The sequence below is a fragment of the Procambarus clarkii genome, chromosome 5 (assembly GCF_040958095.1).
Source record: "Procambarus clarkii isolate CNS0578487 chromosome 5, FALCON_Pclarkii_2.0, whole genome shotgun sequence".
In the NCBI taxonomy this organism is placed as follows: domain Eukaryota; kingdom Metazoa; phylum Arthropoda; class Malacostraca; order Decapoda; family Cambaridae; genus Procambarus; species Procambarus clarkii.
In genome coordinates, this window is record NC_091154.1 from 41,525,449 (window position 1) to 41,541,427 (window position 15,979).

The window sequence follows — 15,979 nt, forward strand, 5'->3', positions numbered from 1 at the left end:
CATCCCCTCGTCCTCCCTACTATTCCTCACTCCCCTGTCCCCTTATCCTCCCCACCATTCTCCATTCCCTCGTCCCCACCATCCCCAACTCCTGTCCCCTCGTCCTCCCCACCATCCTCAACTCCCGTCCCCTCGTACTTCCCGCCATTCCCCCACTGCCTCGTCTGATGATCAAGTGATCTGATGTTCCCATCAGAAAATTGGGAACATCAAATGATCTGGGGCTAGATTCACAAAGAAGTTACGCAAACACTTACGAACCTGTACATCTTTTCTCAATCTTGGCGGCTTTGTTTACAATTATTAAACAGTTAATGAGCTCCGAAGCACCAGGAGGCTGTTTATAACAATAACAAAAGTTGATTTGGGAAATTTTCATGGTTGTAAACTGTTTAATAAATGTAACCAAAGCCATCAAAGATTGAGGAACGATGTACACGTTCGTAAGTACTTGCGTAACTGCTTCGTGAATCTGGCCCCAGATGTTACCATCACTGAAATATAAGAAAAACAGTTCAAAAACGAAATGAAAAACAATGAGAAAAAAACTATACTAACGAAATGAACGGTATGGTAAACAATACAGCACAATTCCAAGGCAATGTCACACAAAATAATTAAATTAACATGAAAATAAATCAAATATGATGAAACTTTAATTTATCAATGAAATCGGAAACATTGAAATGGAATCGTAACATATTTAGTATAGCTTCCCTGTCTACGTTGATAGATCAGAACTATGTTAGCCTTTTCCGTGTCTGGGCTTGGTTCCCTATTTGTAAGGATGTTTGGAAGATAATCTGTTGTGGGAAGCTTATCTTGAATACACATTCCCTTAGTACACAAGGCAAGAGACAATCTGATGTGATCACTTTATTTCTAACTCCCTTACCAGCTTTTCTATTTCTCTGGACACTTCTATATACTGTACTCTAACATCCGAAAGTTGACACTTTGGCTGGTTCGCTAAAAATTTCATCCTGCTCAGACACACTTTGGAACTGTTCGTTTAGTGTTTCACGCATTTCCTTTTCAGCCTGTGTGTCTCTTCCATTTGTAATCTTTCGATTGCATCTTTCATTGGCTATTCGTTTTCAAGATTTACAGGACAAGCCAGGTTCTGTTCTATAATTGTCTGCTATTCCCTTCTCAAAGTTTGTCTCACTCTCTCCTCACTGTTGTGTAGTAGTTCTGTGCCGTTTTGCAGTACTGGTGTGTGTGTGTTTGTAAGTGGGTGTATTTACTATTTGTGCCTGCAGAATCGAGCTATTAGCTCTTGGACCCCACCTTTCTAACAAATCTACTTTTCCTCTATTGTGTCTAGTACATATATTTCTCTGTAGCACACACGCACATCACCAGGAAGCGGCCCGTACCAGCTATCCAACTCCCAGGTACCTATTTACTTCTAGGTGAACAGAGCATCAGGGTGAAAGAAACTGCCCAATTGTTTCCACCTCCACCGGGAATTGAACCCGGAACCTCAGGACTACGAAACCCGAGCGCTGTCCACTCAGCTGTCAGACCCAATGGGTGAAAGAAACTTGCCCATTTGTTTCTGCCTCGGGCAGGAATCGAACCCGGGCCCATGGGACTACGACCCACGAGCGCTGTCCACTCAGCTGCGAAATTGTTTGTGTGTGTTTGAAGGTCAAGGATATGTTTGTGTGCATATAGTGTTTGTGCACTTGTATGTGCATGTTGAATGAGTTCGTGTGGTGCAAAAGAGGATATAATGGAAGCAGGATGTGATTATGAAGACATTTTTATTATGTACATAGTACAATAAATACTGTTACAAGTTAAGCGTATCAAGAAAATAGGAGAAAGTCTATCCTCTACTTGCATGTTCACATTCAGAACCTATAAATATTAATGCAAAATAAATATAAAAACTGTGGATTGCAATGGTCAAATAAATGTGTTCATTGGCTGACTTTTAAATGTAATTGAAAGTCACAAGATCCTTTCACAACATTATACTTGAAATTTGTTATGTACATCACCATCATCTGGAGTCAATTTAAAATTCAATCACTACACTTTGTCATACATAAATTTTACGGGACTTTGTGCTTCGTATCCACAAAACTGCCCCAACACATGAGTGCATATTGCATTACACATACAGTAAACGTTTCCGAGTGACACTAGAGTTAGCGAGCCGTCACGTTTGCTCCTGGAGAGCAACGGTCCTCTAGCTATACAAAGTGCATGGCACTCCTTCGTGCGCAGAGCCGTTAATTTGCGGCGAGATCATCGAGTATCGCTGTCATGCGTCCAATTATCATGTTCATTAAAAGCTCATATTAACCCTCTTGCTGCAGGCGATGAATCTCATCCAAAATAAAGAGTGGTGGATATGACAGATGGCCAGAGTCAGGGTGCTTCAGATCACAGCACCTGTGAGATATGCCACATTAACCTACTCTAAACACACCAAATGTACATATTTATACCCTTAACGTTCTCGTAATTCATACTTGGAACCTAATATTATGTGGATCAGATACTTGCACACGTGCGGGGAGAATTATAAAACGACACTGAATAATTACATATTCATAAAGAAAATACTAGAAACTGTTTTCTCCTACTTGGTCTACAGAAACATTTTCTGTATTTCAAGGAGCATGGTACATGCAAGATCTTCCCAAGGCCTTTAACAACTACTCAAGAAGCCATCAGATAATTCAGTACTAGTGTTAAGCTACTAAAGAATTACAGAGGTGCTTGTGACAACTTAGCTCGGTCAAGATTATGCATCTCTCAAATCTCACTTCACCCCCGGCAACTGTGACAAAAACTCGGTGAAGATAATGCATCTTACCCAGCAACTGTGACAAACTCAATGAAGATAATGCATCTTACTAATCTCGTTTTATTGCCAGCATCAACTGACATGTTTCTAAGATGGAAGGAGATCAGAAAACTTTAGGGAATATAAAGCTCCATGTTTAAAATACTATTTTTGCTCCATCATCAATCCATTTAGAGCAAATTCAAGGTTAAAATTATTTTGTAAATTATCTTTTATGATATTAATAACTATTGACTTTTTAAGAAATATGAAATGAAACTAATATCCATCTTATTTTGAAAAGAAATTTTAATTAAATAAAAATTAATGTAATTATAAGATTTTCAGTTGCTACATAATAAAAAATTTCCATTATAAGCCTTAAAAGTACAATTTCGTATAAAATATATGCGAGCCTAATACTCCGAGTGAAGTTAAAAAATGACAATCTTATTAGGGTAAATTTTGGTGTATGTGCAGCAGCAGCAGCAAAGGGGTTAACATGCAGCACCTCCTGATGTCTTGCCAAAAACTCTGAATAATTAATTTACCTGGCGTCTACTTATGTCTTTGGGAGGCTCATCTCGACCTTTTCACCTTTTGGGAGGCTCTCTTCTCTATGTACACGAGTGGCGGAGGTAATCATAAATATTTCCGCTTGGGGATCTCTTGGGAACAGAGATCAGTATTTTTGCACATTTTTGGGGATAAGGCAAGAAATTATCTGTGCCATTATGAAGATTTTCTTAATGATCATCACAAAGTGGAATGGGGCGGGGGGAAGGGATCATGGTCCCGAGCTTTGCCTAACTTCTGGTCAAGAGGCAAGTTGTTATTCTTATGATCACTGAGACTTGTCCTTGTTAATGGATTGGTAATTAAAGCCACTTAAAGTATACAAAACTTACATCCTCAATAACATTATATAACTATATGTCTCATTCTATACATTAGGTATTTTCAAGTCCTCTCATCAATCTACAATCCTTCTTTTGGATTTAGAAGGCTTTCTTCACATGGGGGGATACGGGCCATGACTGAAGCCCCCAAGAGTAGATGAGTATGGTGACCGACCTGGCGTTGGAGGTGCAGGATAGGTCTGATAGGGATTGGGTGGGGTGTGAAGTGCTCCATACTGACCCATAGTTGGGGGTTGTGGTGTGGTTGCAGAGTGAGGGCTCAGACCAGGTGGGTACTGGGCAGCATATGGGGGATACTGCCCAGCATAAGCAGCATATGGGCTAGCAGAGACAGAAGTCCCTGTTCGGTATGACGGGGCATACTGTGGATAAGACGGGGGCTGGTATGAAGGGAAGGGCGAGGGAGATGTCACTGTTGGACTTGAGGATGAATGGGCGGCACTGGGAAGTGCAGACGTGAGAGATTGCTGGGAGGTTGCAGAGTTGATTAACGATTGCAAGTCAGGACTAAGTGTGGCTTGGTAGTCTGGACGACGGAAGGCACTTGTGCCTGTTGACAGCGTGTAGTTGAGGTAGTCCAGGGCAGAGGCATGGCTGTGTGGGGAGCTCAAGTCCTCTGGTACAGCATCAAAAACTTGAGAATTAAGTAAATGTGACAAATTGAGGGGACTGTCAGCTCCGCCAAGTCCACCACTTCGTGAACTGGACACCAATCCACTCCCAGCATGAGCCAGGGTTGAGCTCAGGGAACTCTGCTGTGACTGTTGAATCTGGTGTTGTTGCTGTGAAAGCTGTGGGCTCTCTGACATTGTGGGGTAGGTTGTGGTAGTGTGTTGTGTAGTGGCGGGCATCGAACTGGCCATGCTCGACATTGTTCCGTAACTCCCATTACTGGTGAATTGTGCATGCGTAGTTGAAGGCAGAAAGGGAGACTGAGATGACGTGTAGGAATTGGAAGATGACATACTAGACTGGTGTACATGAGGAGCAACCTGCGCCACATTGCTTCCCAAGCTGGAGGTGGATACTGCATCCATGTTGCTCTTAGACCAACTACTGCTGTTAGTTGTGCTGCTAGTGCCTGATGATTGCTGTTGTTGTTGTTGTTGCTGCTGCTGCTGCTGTGCTGGTTGTTGCAGGAATGGTTGGAAGAGCGGCTGGGAGGAATGGAAAGCTTGCTGGGACGAGAAAGGTGGCAAATGGGCTAGTGTTGCAGATGTGAGGGTTGTGTGAGCAGTACCCGGGGGCCCAGGACCACCAGGGGGCAGCAGGTTGCTCATCGACTGTAGTGGAGTCAGACTTGCTGTGGGTTTGTTTGGCGTCTGTTGTACTTGGGGTTTCACTATTCCAGTGCGACTCTCACTGCTGCTTACTGAACTAGACAGGGGTTTGGCTAGGTCCCTCATTCCGAATCCAACGGCTGATTTGGATGGAGCTCCTAGAACCACTTCGTTAGAATGGATAGATGGCGACGAGTTGCCAGTTGTTGTCAAATTTGTCGGCCCTCCGTCGGACGTCCCTAATCCTGTGGAACTATTAGTGCTGGTAGATCCTAGTTTGTCGTCCTGCTTCCCAGGTAATGGGGAACCCTCAGCTCCTTGCTTTAATTCAGAAGCAGTAGAGTCAGAGAGACTGTTTGACATACCCAACCCTTCTGACTCTTTATTGGTCCCAATACCAGACTCTGAACCCAACCCACTCTCTTTTCCTGATGATTCTCCACTGTCCTTCTCCTCCTTTTTGGGACTGTTAACTTCTTCCTTTTTGTTGACGAGATTCACAGGACCATCGGCTTCAGCCTGGCCTTCCTGCTTGGTTTCTTTGTCCGAGGGTTTGTTGTCTTCACTCTCAGACTTGACCTGGTCCTTGGTGTCTTCTCCTGGTTCAGTCTTCCCACTCGCACCTTCTTTTTCTTGCTCTTTCTTGGCTTGATTCATCTTTCGAAGTTTTTCATTTCTGTGCATATTTGCTAGCTGTGAGAGAGTGGTCTTCTTTGTTATTTTTGGTATAACACTGGTGCCTGGCAGTTTAGTGCCTCCGACAACTCCACTCGTGCTGGGCATGACGCTCAGAGCTTTCGGTGGAGTGGTGGTGACTGTCAATTTTGGGTTGAGTTTGATATTGCGTACAGCTTTTGAAGTGGCCAAGGCAGCACTAGCCTTTGTAGCTGGTGTTATGACAACACTCTTGTTCAAGAGAGCTTGTGGGGTGCCCCCCCCGGCATTTACGGGCATGGTGATTGTCTGGTAAGTTTTGCCACAACGTATATTTGCAGTCATTTGCTTCTTTGTGATCCTAATGGGCATCTGACCCTTAGTGATGAGGTTCCCAGTGGCATACTGCATAGCCATGGGAGGACGGCCCCTCCTGGCACCCCCACCTCGGCCACCCATGTGTTGCATCCTCGGCCTCGGCGAGTTCACGATTGTCGGTACAATGGTCACGCTTCCCTTGTTCAGCGGCAGCCCAAACACTTCTTCTGTGAAAAAGTGAGAGAGATTAACAAGTTGTACCCCATATTATTTTCAAGCCATAAGTATGACCTGTAAATGATCACAAGCCATGAGTATGACCTGTAAATGTTCACAGACCATGAGTATGACCTGTAAATGTTCACAGATCATGAGTATGACCTGTAAATATTCACAGGCCATGAGTATGACCTGTAAATGATCACAGGCCATGAGTATAACCTGTAAATGATCACAGGCCATGAGTATGACCTGTAAATGATCACAGGCCATGAGTATAACCTGTAAATGATCACAGGCCATGAGTATAACCTGTAAATGTTCACAGGCCATGAGTATAACCTGTAAATGTTCACAGGCCATGAGTATGACCTGTAAATGTTCACAGGCCATGAGTATGACCTGTAAATGTTCACAGGCCATGAGTATGACCTGTAAATGTTCACAGGCCATGAGTATGACCTGTAAATGATTTTATATCAAAAGTCAAAAGTGTATAAAAAGAGATAAAATTCCTGCTTTAGGTAGAGTTGATATCTTGGCAACAGAGGTACTATACTACAATGAAATTACACAGTATAATTACCTTAGTTACAGAATGAGAGCTATGTTCGTAGTGTCTTGTTTTTCCAGTATTCCATCATATAACCCTTTAAAACTATTGACATTTTCGTCATCCACCACTTTCTCATTTAACTTGTTCCAACCATCTAACACACTGTTTGCAAAAGTGAACTTTCTAATGCCAAAAATTTAACATTGAATGTATTGAAACATCAATTTCTGGGTGAGCTTCTTTAAGTTACTAAGCTGATATAGTGCCAAACTACTATGTGCCATCAGTTGTGGAGTTCTTTTAGGCCTAACAGGGACCAGAAGGCAGAACCTGGCCTATAAAGATGCATAGGGAGTAGTTATGGTACTTATGATAAAATTTCTGTAAATTTATTCATGTTTGCTTGGACATGGATAGTTTTCTTCAAGAAGTGCTGAACCAACCGGGCAGTAGTGGATATATGGGCCTGCAAGCCGCTCCAAGAGTGTGAGCTTGGTCCAACAGCCTGTTGGACCAAGCTCTCACAAGTCAAGCCTGGCCCCAGGCCAGGCTTGGGAAGTAGAACAACTCTCAGAACCCCACCAAGGTATGCCACCACCAGGGAAGGCACTCAGAAGATCAGTGAAGCAAAACAAAGCACTACTGGTGATAAGTGAGACTACAGCCTCACAACCACAAAAACAACTCTCCTAACAATGTAAATAAACAATTGAAAATCAGGAAACTAGGGCTAGCTGTTTCTTTTCTCTCCCCCCCTCCCCGGGTTTGCCCCAAAATTGGCATTTCATTACATTCAACACTGGTTTTCTTGGGGAAGTCCCTTGTGGCTCTCTGAAGTTATATACCATGGAGAAGGAACGAACTGGCAACAACCAGGGAGGAGGGAGCACCACAGAAAAACAAGTATAAAACCAGCGTTGAATGTAATTAAACGCCATTTTTTGGGCGAGTCCTGGAGGCTCCCCCAGAGCTATACCAGGCTGATATGTATGCATTAGACCGTGGCATCAGTCAATTTGATTGGAGTTCTAGTTTAACAGTAAGTACCTTGCCTAGGCTTCCCTTGACAGTCAGCCTAAGGGCCCTGGAAAACCCCATTGGGACGCTTTTGTCCAATGGATGTGCCCTCTGGGTTCCATCTCACTTTGTGCGAGCTCAAAGGTTGCTCTGTCCACTTGTTTCAGGGTGACATTCACTGCTTTGCCTCTGTCATGCTGCCTGTTGGGCTGATAACACCTTTGACCCCGAGTCCTGCAAGTGGTGTACCTTGCTTGTTCTCCAATTCACCCAGTTCACTGATACTGATAATCGGGTGCAGGCAGCATCGGCGTTGCATGCCTACCTGCTTGATGGGGTTCTGGGAGTTCTCCTACTCTCCAAGCCCGGCCCAAGGCCAGGCTTGATTTATGAAAGTTTGGTCCACCAGGCTTGGAGCAGCCCGCAGGCCCACATACCCACCACAGCCCGGTTGGTCCCGAACTTCTTTTATAAAACAGTCTAGTTTTCCCTTGAAGGTGTCCACAGTTGTTCCGGCAGTTTTCTTATAGTCGCTGGGAGGACGTTGAAGAACCGTGGACCTCTGATGTTTACACAGTGTTCTCTGATTGTGCCTATGGCACCTCTGCTCTTCACTGGTTCTATCCTGCATTTTCTTCCATATCGTTCACTCCAGTACGTTGTTACTTGGCACTCCAGTATTTTCCAAGAGTATATTATTTGGTATCTCTCTAGTCTCCTTTCTAGTGAGTACATTTGGAGAGCTTTGAGACGATCCCAATAATTTAGGTGCTGTATCGCATGTATGCATACTGTGTATGTTCTCTGTAGTCCCTCTATTTCAGTAATCTCTCCTGTTCTGAAGGGGGAAGTAAGTACTGAGCAGAACTCGAGACGGGACAACACAAGTGACTTAAGAGTACAACCATTGTGATGGGATCCCTGGATTTGAAGGTTCTCGTAATCCATTCTATCATTTTTCTGGCTGACAATATTTGCTTGGTTATGCTTCCTAAATGTTAGATCGTCGGACATTATTCCCAAATCCTTGACATGCTGTTTTCCTACCATGGGCAGATTTGATTGTGTTTCGTACCCTGTATTATATTTCAGATCCTCATTTTTGCCATACCTGAGTTCCTGGAATTTATCACTGCTAAACATCATGTTATTTTCTGCTGCCCAATCGAAAACTTTGTTGATATCTGCTTGTAATTTTTCAATGTCTTCAGCAGAGGTAAGTTTCATGCTGATTTTTGTGTCATCTGCAAAGGATGACACTAAGCTGTGACTTGTATTTTTGTCTATATCTGATATGAGAATAAGGAACAGCAGTGGTGTAAGGATTGTACCTTGAGGTACAGAGCTTTTAACTGCGCTTGGACTATTTGATTGACTGTTACTCTGTGTTCTGTTCGATAGGAAATTTAGTATCCAGCGTCCTACTTTACCAGTTATTCCCAATGACCTCATTTTGTCTGCTATCACTCCATGGTCACATTTGTCGAATGCCTTTGCAAAGTCTGTGCGTACATCTGCATTTTGCTTTTCTTCTAGAGTTTGTGATTTTGTCTTAGTGGTTGAGTAACTGTGACAGACAGGATCTGCCCACTCTAAATCCATGTTGTCCTAGGTTGTGTAGCTCATTACTTTCCATAAAACTAGAAATTTGATTCCTATTCACTCAAAAACTTTTAATTATGTGTGATGTTAGTGCAACTGGTCTATAATTTTTTGCCAAGGCTTTACTACCACCCTTGTGCAGAGGAGCTATATCTGCAGATTTAAGTGCAGCTGGTATCTCCCCTGTATCCAGGCTGCAAGGCCTTTGCATGGTTTAGGTTGCTGCAATGCGTTAGGTTGGTTGTCATTCCGGATGCCCCGAGGCTGCCCCGCTTTGGTTATAGGGACCCAGACTTTGGGCCATTAGTCGCTTCGACTTTGGTTTCATCCGCGCTCCCTCGTCCTTCCCTTGCTGTGGTTTGTCTTGCTCTTCCCCCCCCCTCCCCTTCCCTTCCTGCTGAGAACTACCAAACGTCTGATGATTTCGGAGTCAGGACAGTGTTTAGATGGTGGTTAGACTCGGGAAGTTTCGAGGATTGCCCCATCCGATTCGGCGACGAAGGCAATCAAGCCTGCTCCTCCAGCTAGGGGGTTGGGGTCTGACCAGCAGGCCCCCCTTTTCCCTGGTTTTCTGGTGAACTCTGCCTTTTCTTTGGGGGGTAGAAGGTTTGGAGGATAGCTGTGCCCCGGGTCCTGACGTGGAGGATTCTGGGGCTGGGGGAGGAGTGGACTTAGGGGTTGGGGGTTTAGGGCCCCGTTTGACCCTGCTTGGGTGTTAGTACCCAAGTAGTGTCTACTCATGGGGGCCAAGCGGGGAGGACCACTGAACACAAATATTATATATTATTTTACACACACACACACACACACACAGGGGGGCCCTAGGGGGCCTCGTAGCCTGGTGGATAGCGCGCACGATTCGTAATTCTGTGGCGCGGGTTCGATTCCCGCACGAGGCAGAAACAAATGGGCAAAGTTTCTTTCACCCTGAATGCCCCTGTTACCTAGCAGTAAATAGGTACCTGGGAGTTAGTCAGCTGTCACGGGCTGCTTCCTGGGGTGTGTGTGTGTGCGTGTGGTGTGGGAGAAAAAAAAAAAAAATAGTTAGTAAACAGTTGATTGACAGTTAGGAGGCGGGCCGAAAGAGCAAAGCTCAACCCCCGCAAACACAACTAGATGAACACGAACACGAACAAACACGAACACGATTGATAGGGTAGATAAAGACAGTCTATTTAACACAAGGGGAACACGCACAAGGGGACACAGGTGGAAACTGAGTGCCCAAATGAGCCACAGAGATATTAGAAAGAACTTTTTTAGTGTCAGAGTGGTTGACAAATGGAATGCATTAGGGGGTGATGTGGTGGAGGCTGACTCCATACACAGTTTCAAGTGTAGATATGACAGAGCCCGATAGGCTCAGGAATCTGTACACCTGTTGATTGATGGTTGAGAGGCGGGACCAAAGAGCCAGAGCTCAACCCCCGCAAACACAACTAGGTGAGTACAACTAGGTGAGTACACACACGAGAACAGCAATGGGGGACCACAAAGGCAGGACCCCCCCCCCCCCCCTCCACCAGGTAGAAAACAAAAACAAAAGAAAGCCCCGCAAGAGGGCAACCAGGTAGAACAGAGCCGGCCACTGTTATTGGTGAAAACTAGCTATGCAGTACCCCACGCACTTATCAGTGACGAAAACTACCTCCTACCCAGAGACAAACAAGGGCAACAAAACCCCAGCTGACTCCAAGGGCGGCCCAAGTACCGAGCAGTAAAGGACACAGCGGAGGTAAATCTCACGGTGACTTGTGGTAGGTGGCCCCAAGGGCAGTACTTACAGGGCACCCAGGGAAGAGAGCCCTAGGAACATGCAGCCCAAGTACCGTGGAATAGGTCTCCTGGCTCACGCACCACCTAAAGAGACAACCCACACCACAAGGCACAGAATTGAAACAAAAACTGGAGCCAGAGGCACGACCGCACCAGACTCCAATTAGCCAAGAACTGAAGGTTGGGTCACCAGCGGGTGGGTCTGGAGCTCCCCCTACCCCCTTCGTGGCCTGGTCGATGACCGCGCCGCGGGGACGCTAAGCCACAGAAGCACCTCAAGGTAAGGTAACCTCCAGGGAGGGAGGGAGGGAAGGGGGTTTACGCAGACAGCGGTGAGGCGACGTGATGACGTCATGCCCGTTTGCTAATTTTTGTTTGGGGAGTTCTGTCCACTTGTTCGGCCTTCGGTCGCAATAGTTTTACCAGAATAGGGGGTTTGTTTTGGGGCGCCTACCTTTTTGGGTGCCTATCCTGGTCGATGGCAGACAGAATGCGCCCAACCACAGATGGGGGTCTCTATAGGCCATTGCTCCTCGTGCCTCACTAGAGGGAAGCCAGGTTCTGGCTCGTGGTCCCTGGTAGGCAAGAACTCCATGCATTGACTGATGACAGAAAGATATACATATCCATTCAGCCTGGATAGCTCCGGGGAACCGACGGGGCTCCCCCCAGAAAAGGGAAATAAACAGGAGGCCCTATACTACAGGCCAGTATCCTTAACTTGTATACAGTGAAAGGAGATTGAGAAAATTGTGAGAAAAAAGTTGGTAGCACATCTGGATAGAAGGGACTTTTAAAACACACCACCAGTCAGGGATTTCAGGGATTTAAAACACACCACCAGTCAGGGTTCCGGTATTTGCCTTCCCTGAACCCATACATGGGTTCAGGGAAGGCAAATTGTATCTCACAGGTTTAATAGAATTCTATGACCAAGCATCAAGTATTATGCAAGAAAGAGAAGGGTAGGCAGACTGCATTTTAGATTGTCAGAAAGCTCTTGACACAGTACACCATAAGAGACTGTTGCATATGTTGGAGAAACAAGCCGAAGTAAATGGTAGGGTACTCCAATGGATAAGTACCTAAACAACAGAAAGCAGAGTGTTACTGTGAAGGATGAGACCTTAGACTGGAGTGATGTCACCAGCAGAGTCCCACAGGGTTCTGTACTCAGACCTATCCTGTTTCTGAAATATGTGAATGATCTTCCAGAAGGTATAGACTCATTCCTATCAATGTTTGCTGATAATACTAAAATTATGAGAAGGATTAAGACAGGAGAACAGCAAGAGATTACAGGATGGCCTATCATGAGGTTATCTTGAGATGATTTTCATTGAGATGATGAGACAGTTTCAAATGTGATGTGGTAGAGCCCAGCAGGCTCAGAAATCTGTACACCAGTTGATTGACAGTTGAGAGATGGGACCAAAGAGCCAGAGCTCAACCCCTGCAAGCACAACTAGGTGAGTACAATACTACCATCAACAAAGGACTGAGGGTGGAGCAGCTGGCTGAGCCTTGACTGCCTCGCTCCTCCCCTCAAACAAGGCAAACGAGCTAGTGCTAGTTTCACTAATTTTTCAATTGTTTGTTTACATTATTGGGAGAGTTGTGTTTGTGTTTGTGAGGCTGTAGGTCTCACTTATCACCAGCAGTGCTTTGTTTTGCTTCACTGATCTTCTGAGTGCCTTCCCTGGTGGTGGCATACCTTGGTGGGGTTCTGAGAGTTCTTCTACTTCCCAAGCCTGGCCTGGGGCCAGGCTTGACTTGTGAGAGCTTGGTCCAACAGGCTGTTGGACCAAGCTCACACTCTTGGAGCGGCCTGCAGGCCCATATATCCACTACCGCCCGGTTGGTTCAGCACTTCTTGAAGAAAACTATCCATGTCCAGGCAAATATGAATAAATTTACAGAAATTTTACCATGAGTGCCACTGCTCCCTCTGCCTCTCTAGAGGCGAGGTTTTGTCTTGTGGTCCCTGGTAGGCCTAATAGAACTCCACAACAGATGGCACATAATAGTTTGGCACTATATCATCATAGTAGCTTCAGGAAGCCACTAGGGATCACTCAGAAATTGCATTCATTATATTCAATGCTGTTCTTTTTATGCATTGAAAAGTTCCATTTTGCAGAGTGGAAGATAGTTGGAACAAGTTGGTTGAGAAGGTGGAGGAAAAACTGTCAGTAGTTTCAAAGAGTCGTATAACAGGGTACCGAGATGACAGGACACCACGAACGTAACTCTCATCCTGTAACTACACTTAGGTAATTACTGACAACACAGTCTCTCTTGCACACTAACAACACAGGCTCAGCCTCTATACCACACTGACAACAGTGGCTCTAAACCACACTGACAACAGTGGCTCTATACCACACTGACAACAGTGGCTCTATACCACACTGACAACAGTGGCTCTATACCACACTGACAACAGTGGCTCTATACCACACTGACAACAGTGGCTCTATACCACACTGACAACAGTGGCTCTATACCACACTGACAACAGTGGCTCTATACCACACTGACAACAGTGGCTCTATACCACACTGACAACAGTGGCTCTATACCACACTGACAACAGTGGCTCTATACCACACTGACAACAGTGGCTCTATACCACACTGACAACAGTGGCTCTATACCACACTGACAACAGTGGCTCTATACCACACTGACAACAGTGGCTCTATACCACACTGACAACAGTGCCTCTATACCACACTGACAACAGTGCCTCTATACCACACTGACAACAGTGCCTCTATACCACACTGACAACAGTGCCTCTATACCACACTGACAACAGTGGCTCTATACCACACTGACAACAGTGGCTCTATACCACACTGACAACAGTGGCTCTATACCACACTGACAACAGTGGCTCTATACCACACTGACAACAGTGGCTCTATACCACACTGACAACAGTGGCTCTATACCACACTGACAACAGTGGCTCTATACCACACTGACAACAGTGGCTCTATACCACACTGACAACAGTGGCTCTATACCACACTGACAACAGTGGCTCTATACCACACTGACAACAGTGGCTCTATACCACACTGACAACAGTGGCTCTATACCACACTGACAACAGTGGCTCTATACCACACTGACAACAGTGGCTCTATACCACACTGACAACAAAGGCTCTATACCACACTGACATCAGAGGCTCTATACCACACTGACATCAGTGGCTCTATACCACACTAACAACAGTAGCTCTATACCACACTGACAACAAGGTCAGGACAACGGGAGGTCAGCAAGTAGTGTTCCAGGTATTTTAAACATTCCAAGACCAAGTTAATCAAGGTGAAGTGTCGACTGTCTGAAAACCTCAGCGTTGAATGTAAAAAAACACCCTTTTCTGAGTGTAGCCCTTTCTCAACACCGAACTGATATGTGCTATATTAGTTTGGGGTCATCAGTCACAGGTATTCCTAGTCCTACCGGGGACCAGAGCCAGAACCTGGTCCCCTCAGAGAGACGCAAAGAACAATGACCTATGAGCATTTTACATTTATATTATGTCATATTCTGCCATCGACCGGGGCATTTTCCCAGAAAGATAGGCAAACCAAAACAAACAACTAGCAGGGAAAATTGCTACCTACAGCCAGAATAAGCCTAGAAACTCCTGCTGATAGACAATAAAATAAACTAGTAACTCTGTCCTCAACTAGTACTCCTGCTCGTTAGCGTAAAACACCCCCTGCCACTGATAAGTGGGAGGGGGAGCTGGCTCAGATGGGCTGGCCTCCACGCCCTCAGTTCTAGTCATGATAGAAAAACCACCAACGGGAGGGAGGGTACGTGTCATGGGGCCTCCAGGGCTACCCCCAGAAAAGGCTGTTTCATTACATTCAATGCTGGGTTTCTGGAGTGAGCCCCGAGCTCCCTGGGGGAGGAGAAGAAAGAAAAGAAAGAACCTGGTCTAAAGACCAAGAAGGCTCAGGTGGAGCATGAGCAGGCCAGAGGTAAAAAAAAAATGCATGCGAAACTTGCAGAATGGAGCGGAAGCCACATCCACCCTGAACACAAGCAGGAACAGCTCCGTCAATGCCGCACGATACGAAGCAACAGTATTCGGCATAAAAGGCCGGTCCAGAAAAAGCAAGAGAAAAAGGACAAAACAACCCTGTCCAAAATCAAAGAAAAACTCCAAAGAGAAAGGAAATGACGGAAAGACTGCCAAGAGACTTCCTATTGTCGCCTGGAAGAAGACTGCAGGTGGGGCCCCCCCAAGAAGCCACCTGATAAGCAGCACCTGAAACCAAGGCTGGGCCTGCCACAATGGAGCCAGAAAAAGAAATCTCCCCCTGATATGATTCAAAGTGAGCCACGACCTGAAGCAACAGCTGGACTGGGAAAAGAGGTACAGGAACCCCTACCACGATCAGCCCTGTCAAAATGCATCTGCCGCGACGGCCTCACAGTCGGGGGATGGCGCCACGGACAGTGGGAGACACACAGACCACGATGATGTGAAAAGGACCATCTCTTGGTGGCTATACTCTGGCAAAGCCACCTGAAGAACTTAAGGTCGACCATCCACTCCAGGAAAGGAGAAAAAAACCGGGACAAGACATATGCTAAAACACTGGAAACGCGAGCATCCAGCTGGTTTCGCGGAGAGCAAATCCATGAGAACTCGGTAGAAAAGCTACCAGAAGCGACCAGCCCCAAAAAATCATAGACCGAAGAGATCCCCCATGGTCAAGACAACGAACTACAGGGGAGCAGTCCGAAAGAAGTCAAAGAAAGGAGCCCTGAGGAAGCTGGATGAGGAAGCTGAATCCAGAGC

At 45.7% G+C, this 15,979-nt stretch overlaps 1 protein-coding gene across 6 annotated transcripts in view; it reads right to left on the reverse strand.

Annotated features, from left to right (window-relative positions):
* Positions 1 to 1,752: 1,752 nt before the first annotated feature.
* Positions 1,753 to 15,979, reverse strand: part of LOC123763469 (uncharacterized) — a 109,306-nt gene continuing 95,079 nt past the window's right edge. For 5 of the 6 annotated variants that reach the window (XM_069301982.1, XM_045750615.2, XM_045750623.2 and 2 more), the window contains one exon: positions 1,753 to 6,202. In XM_069301982.1, the coding sequence (XP_069158083.1) occupies positions 3,816 to 6,202 (2,387 nt within the window). In that variant the 3' untranslated portion in view covers positions 1,753 to 3,815. The remainder of the gene's footprint in view (positions 6,203 to 15,979) is intronic. The other variant, XM_045750608.2, reaches the window with a different exon arrangement.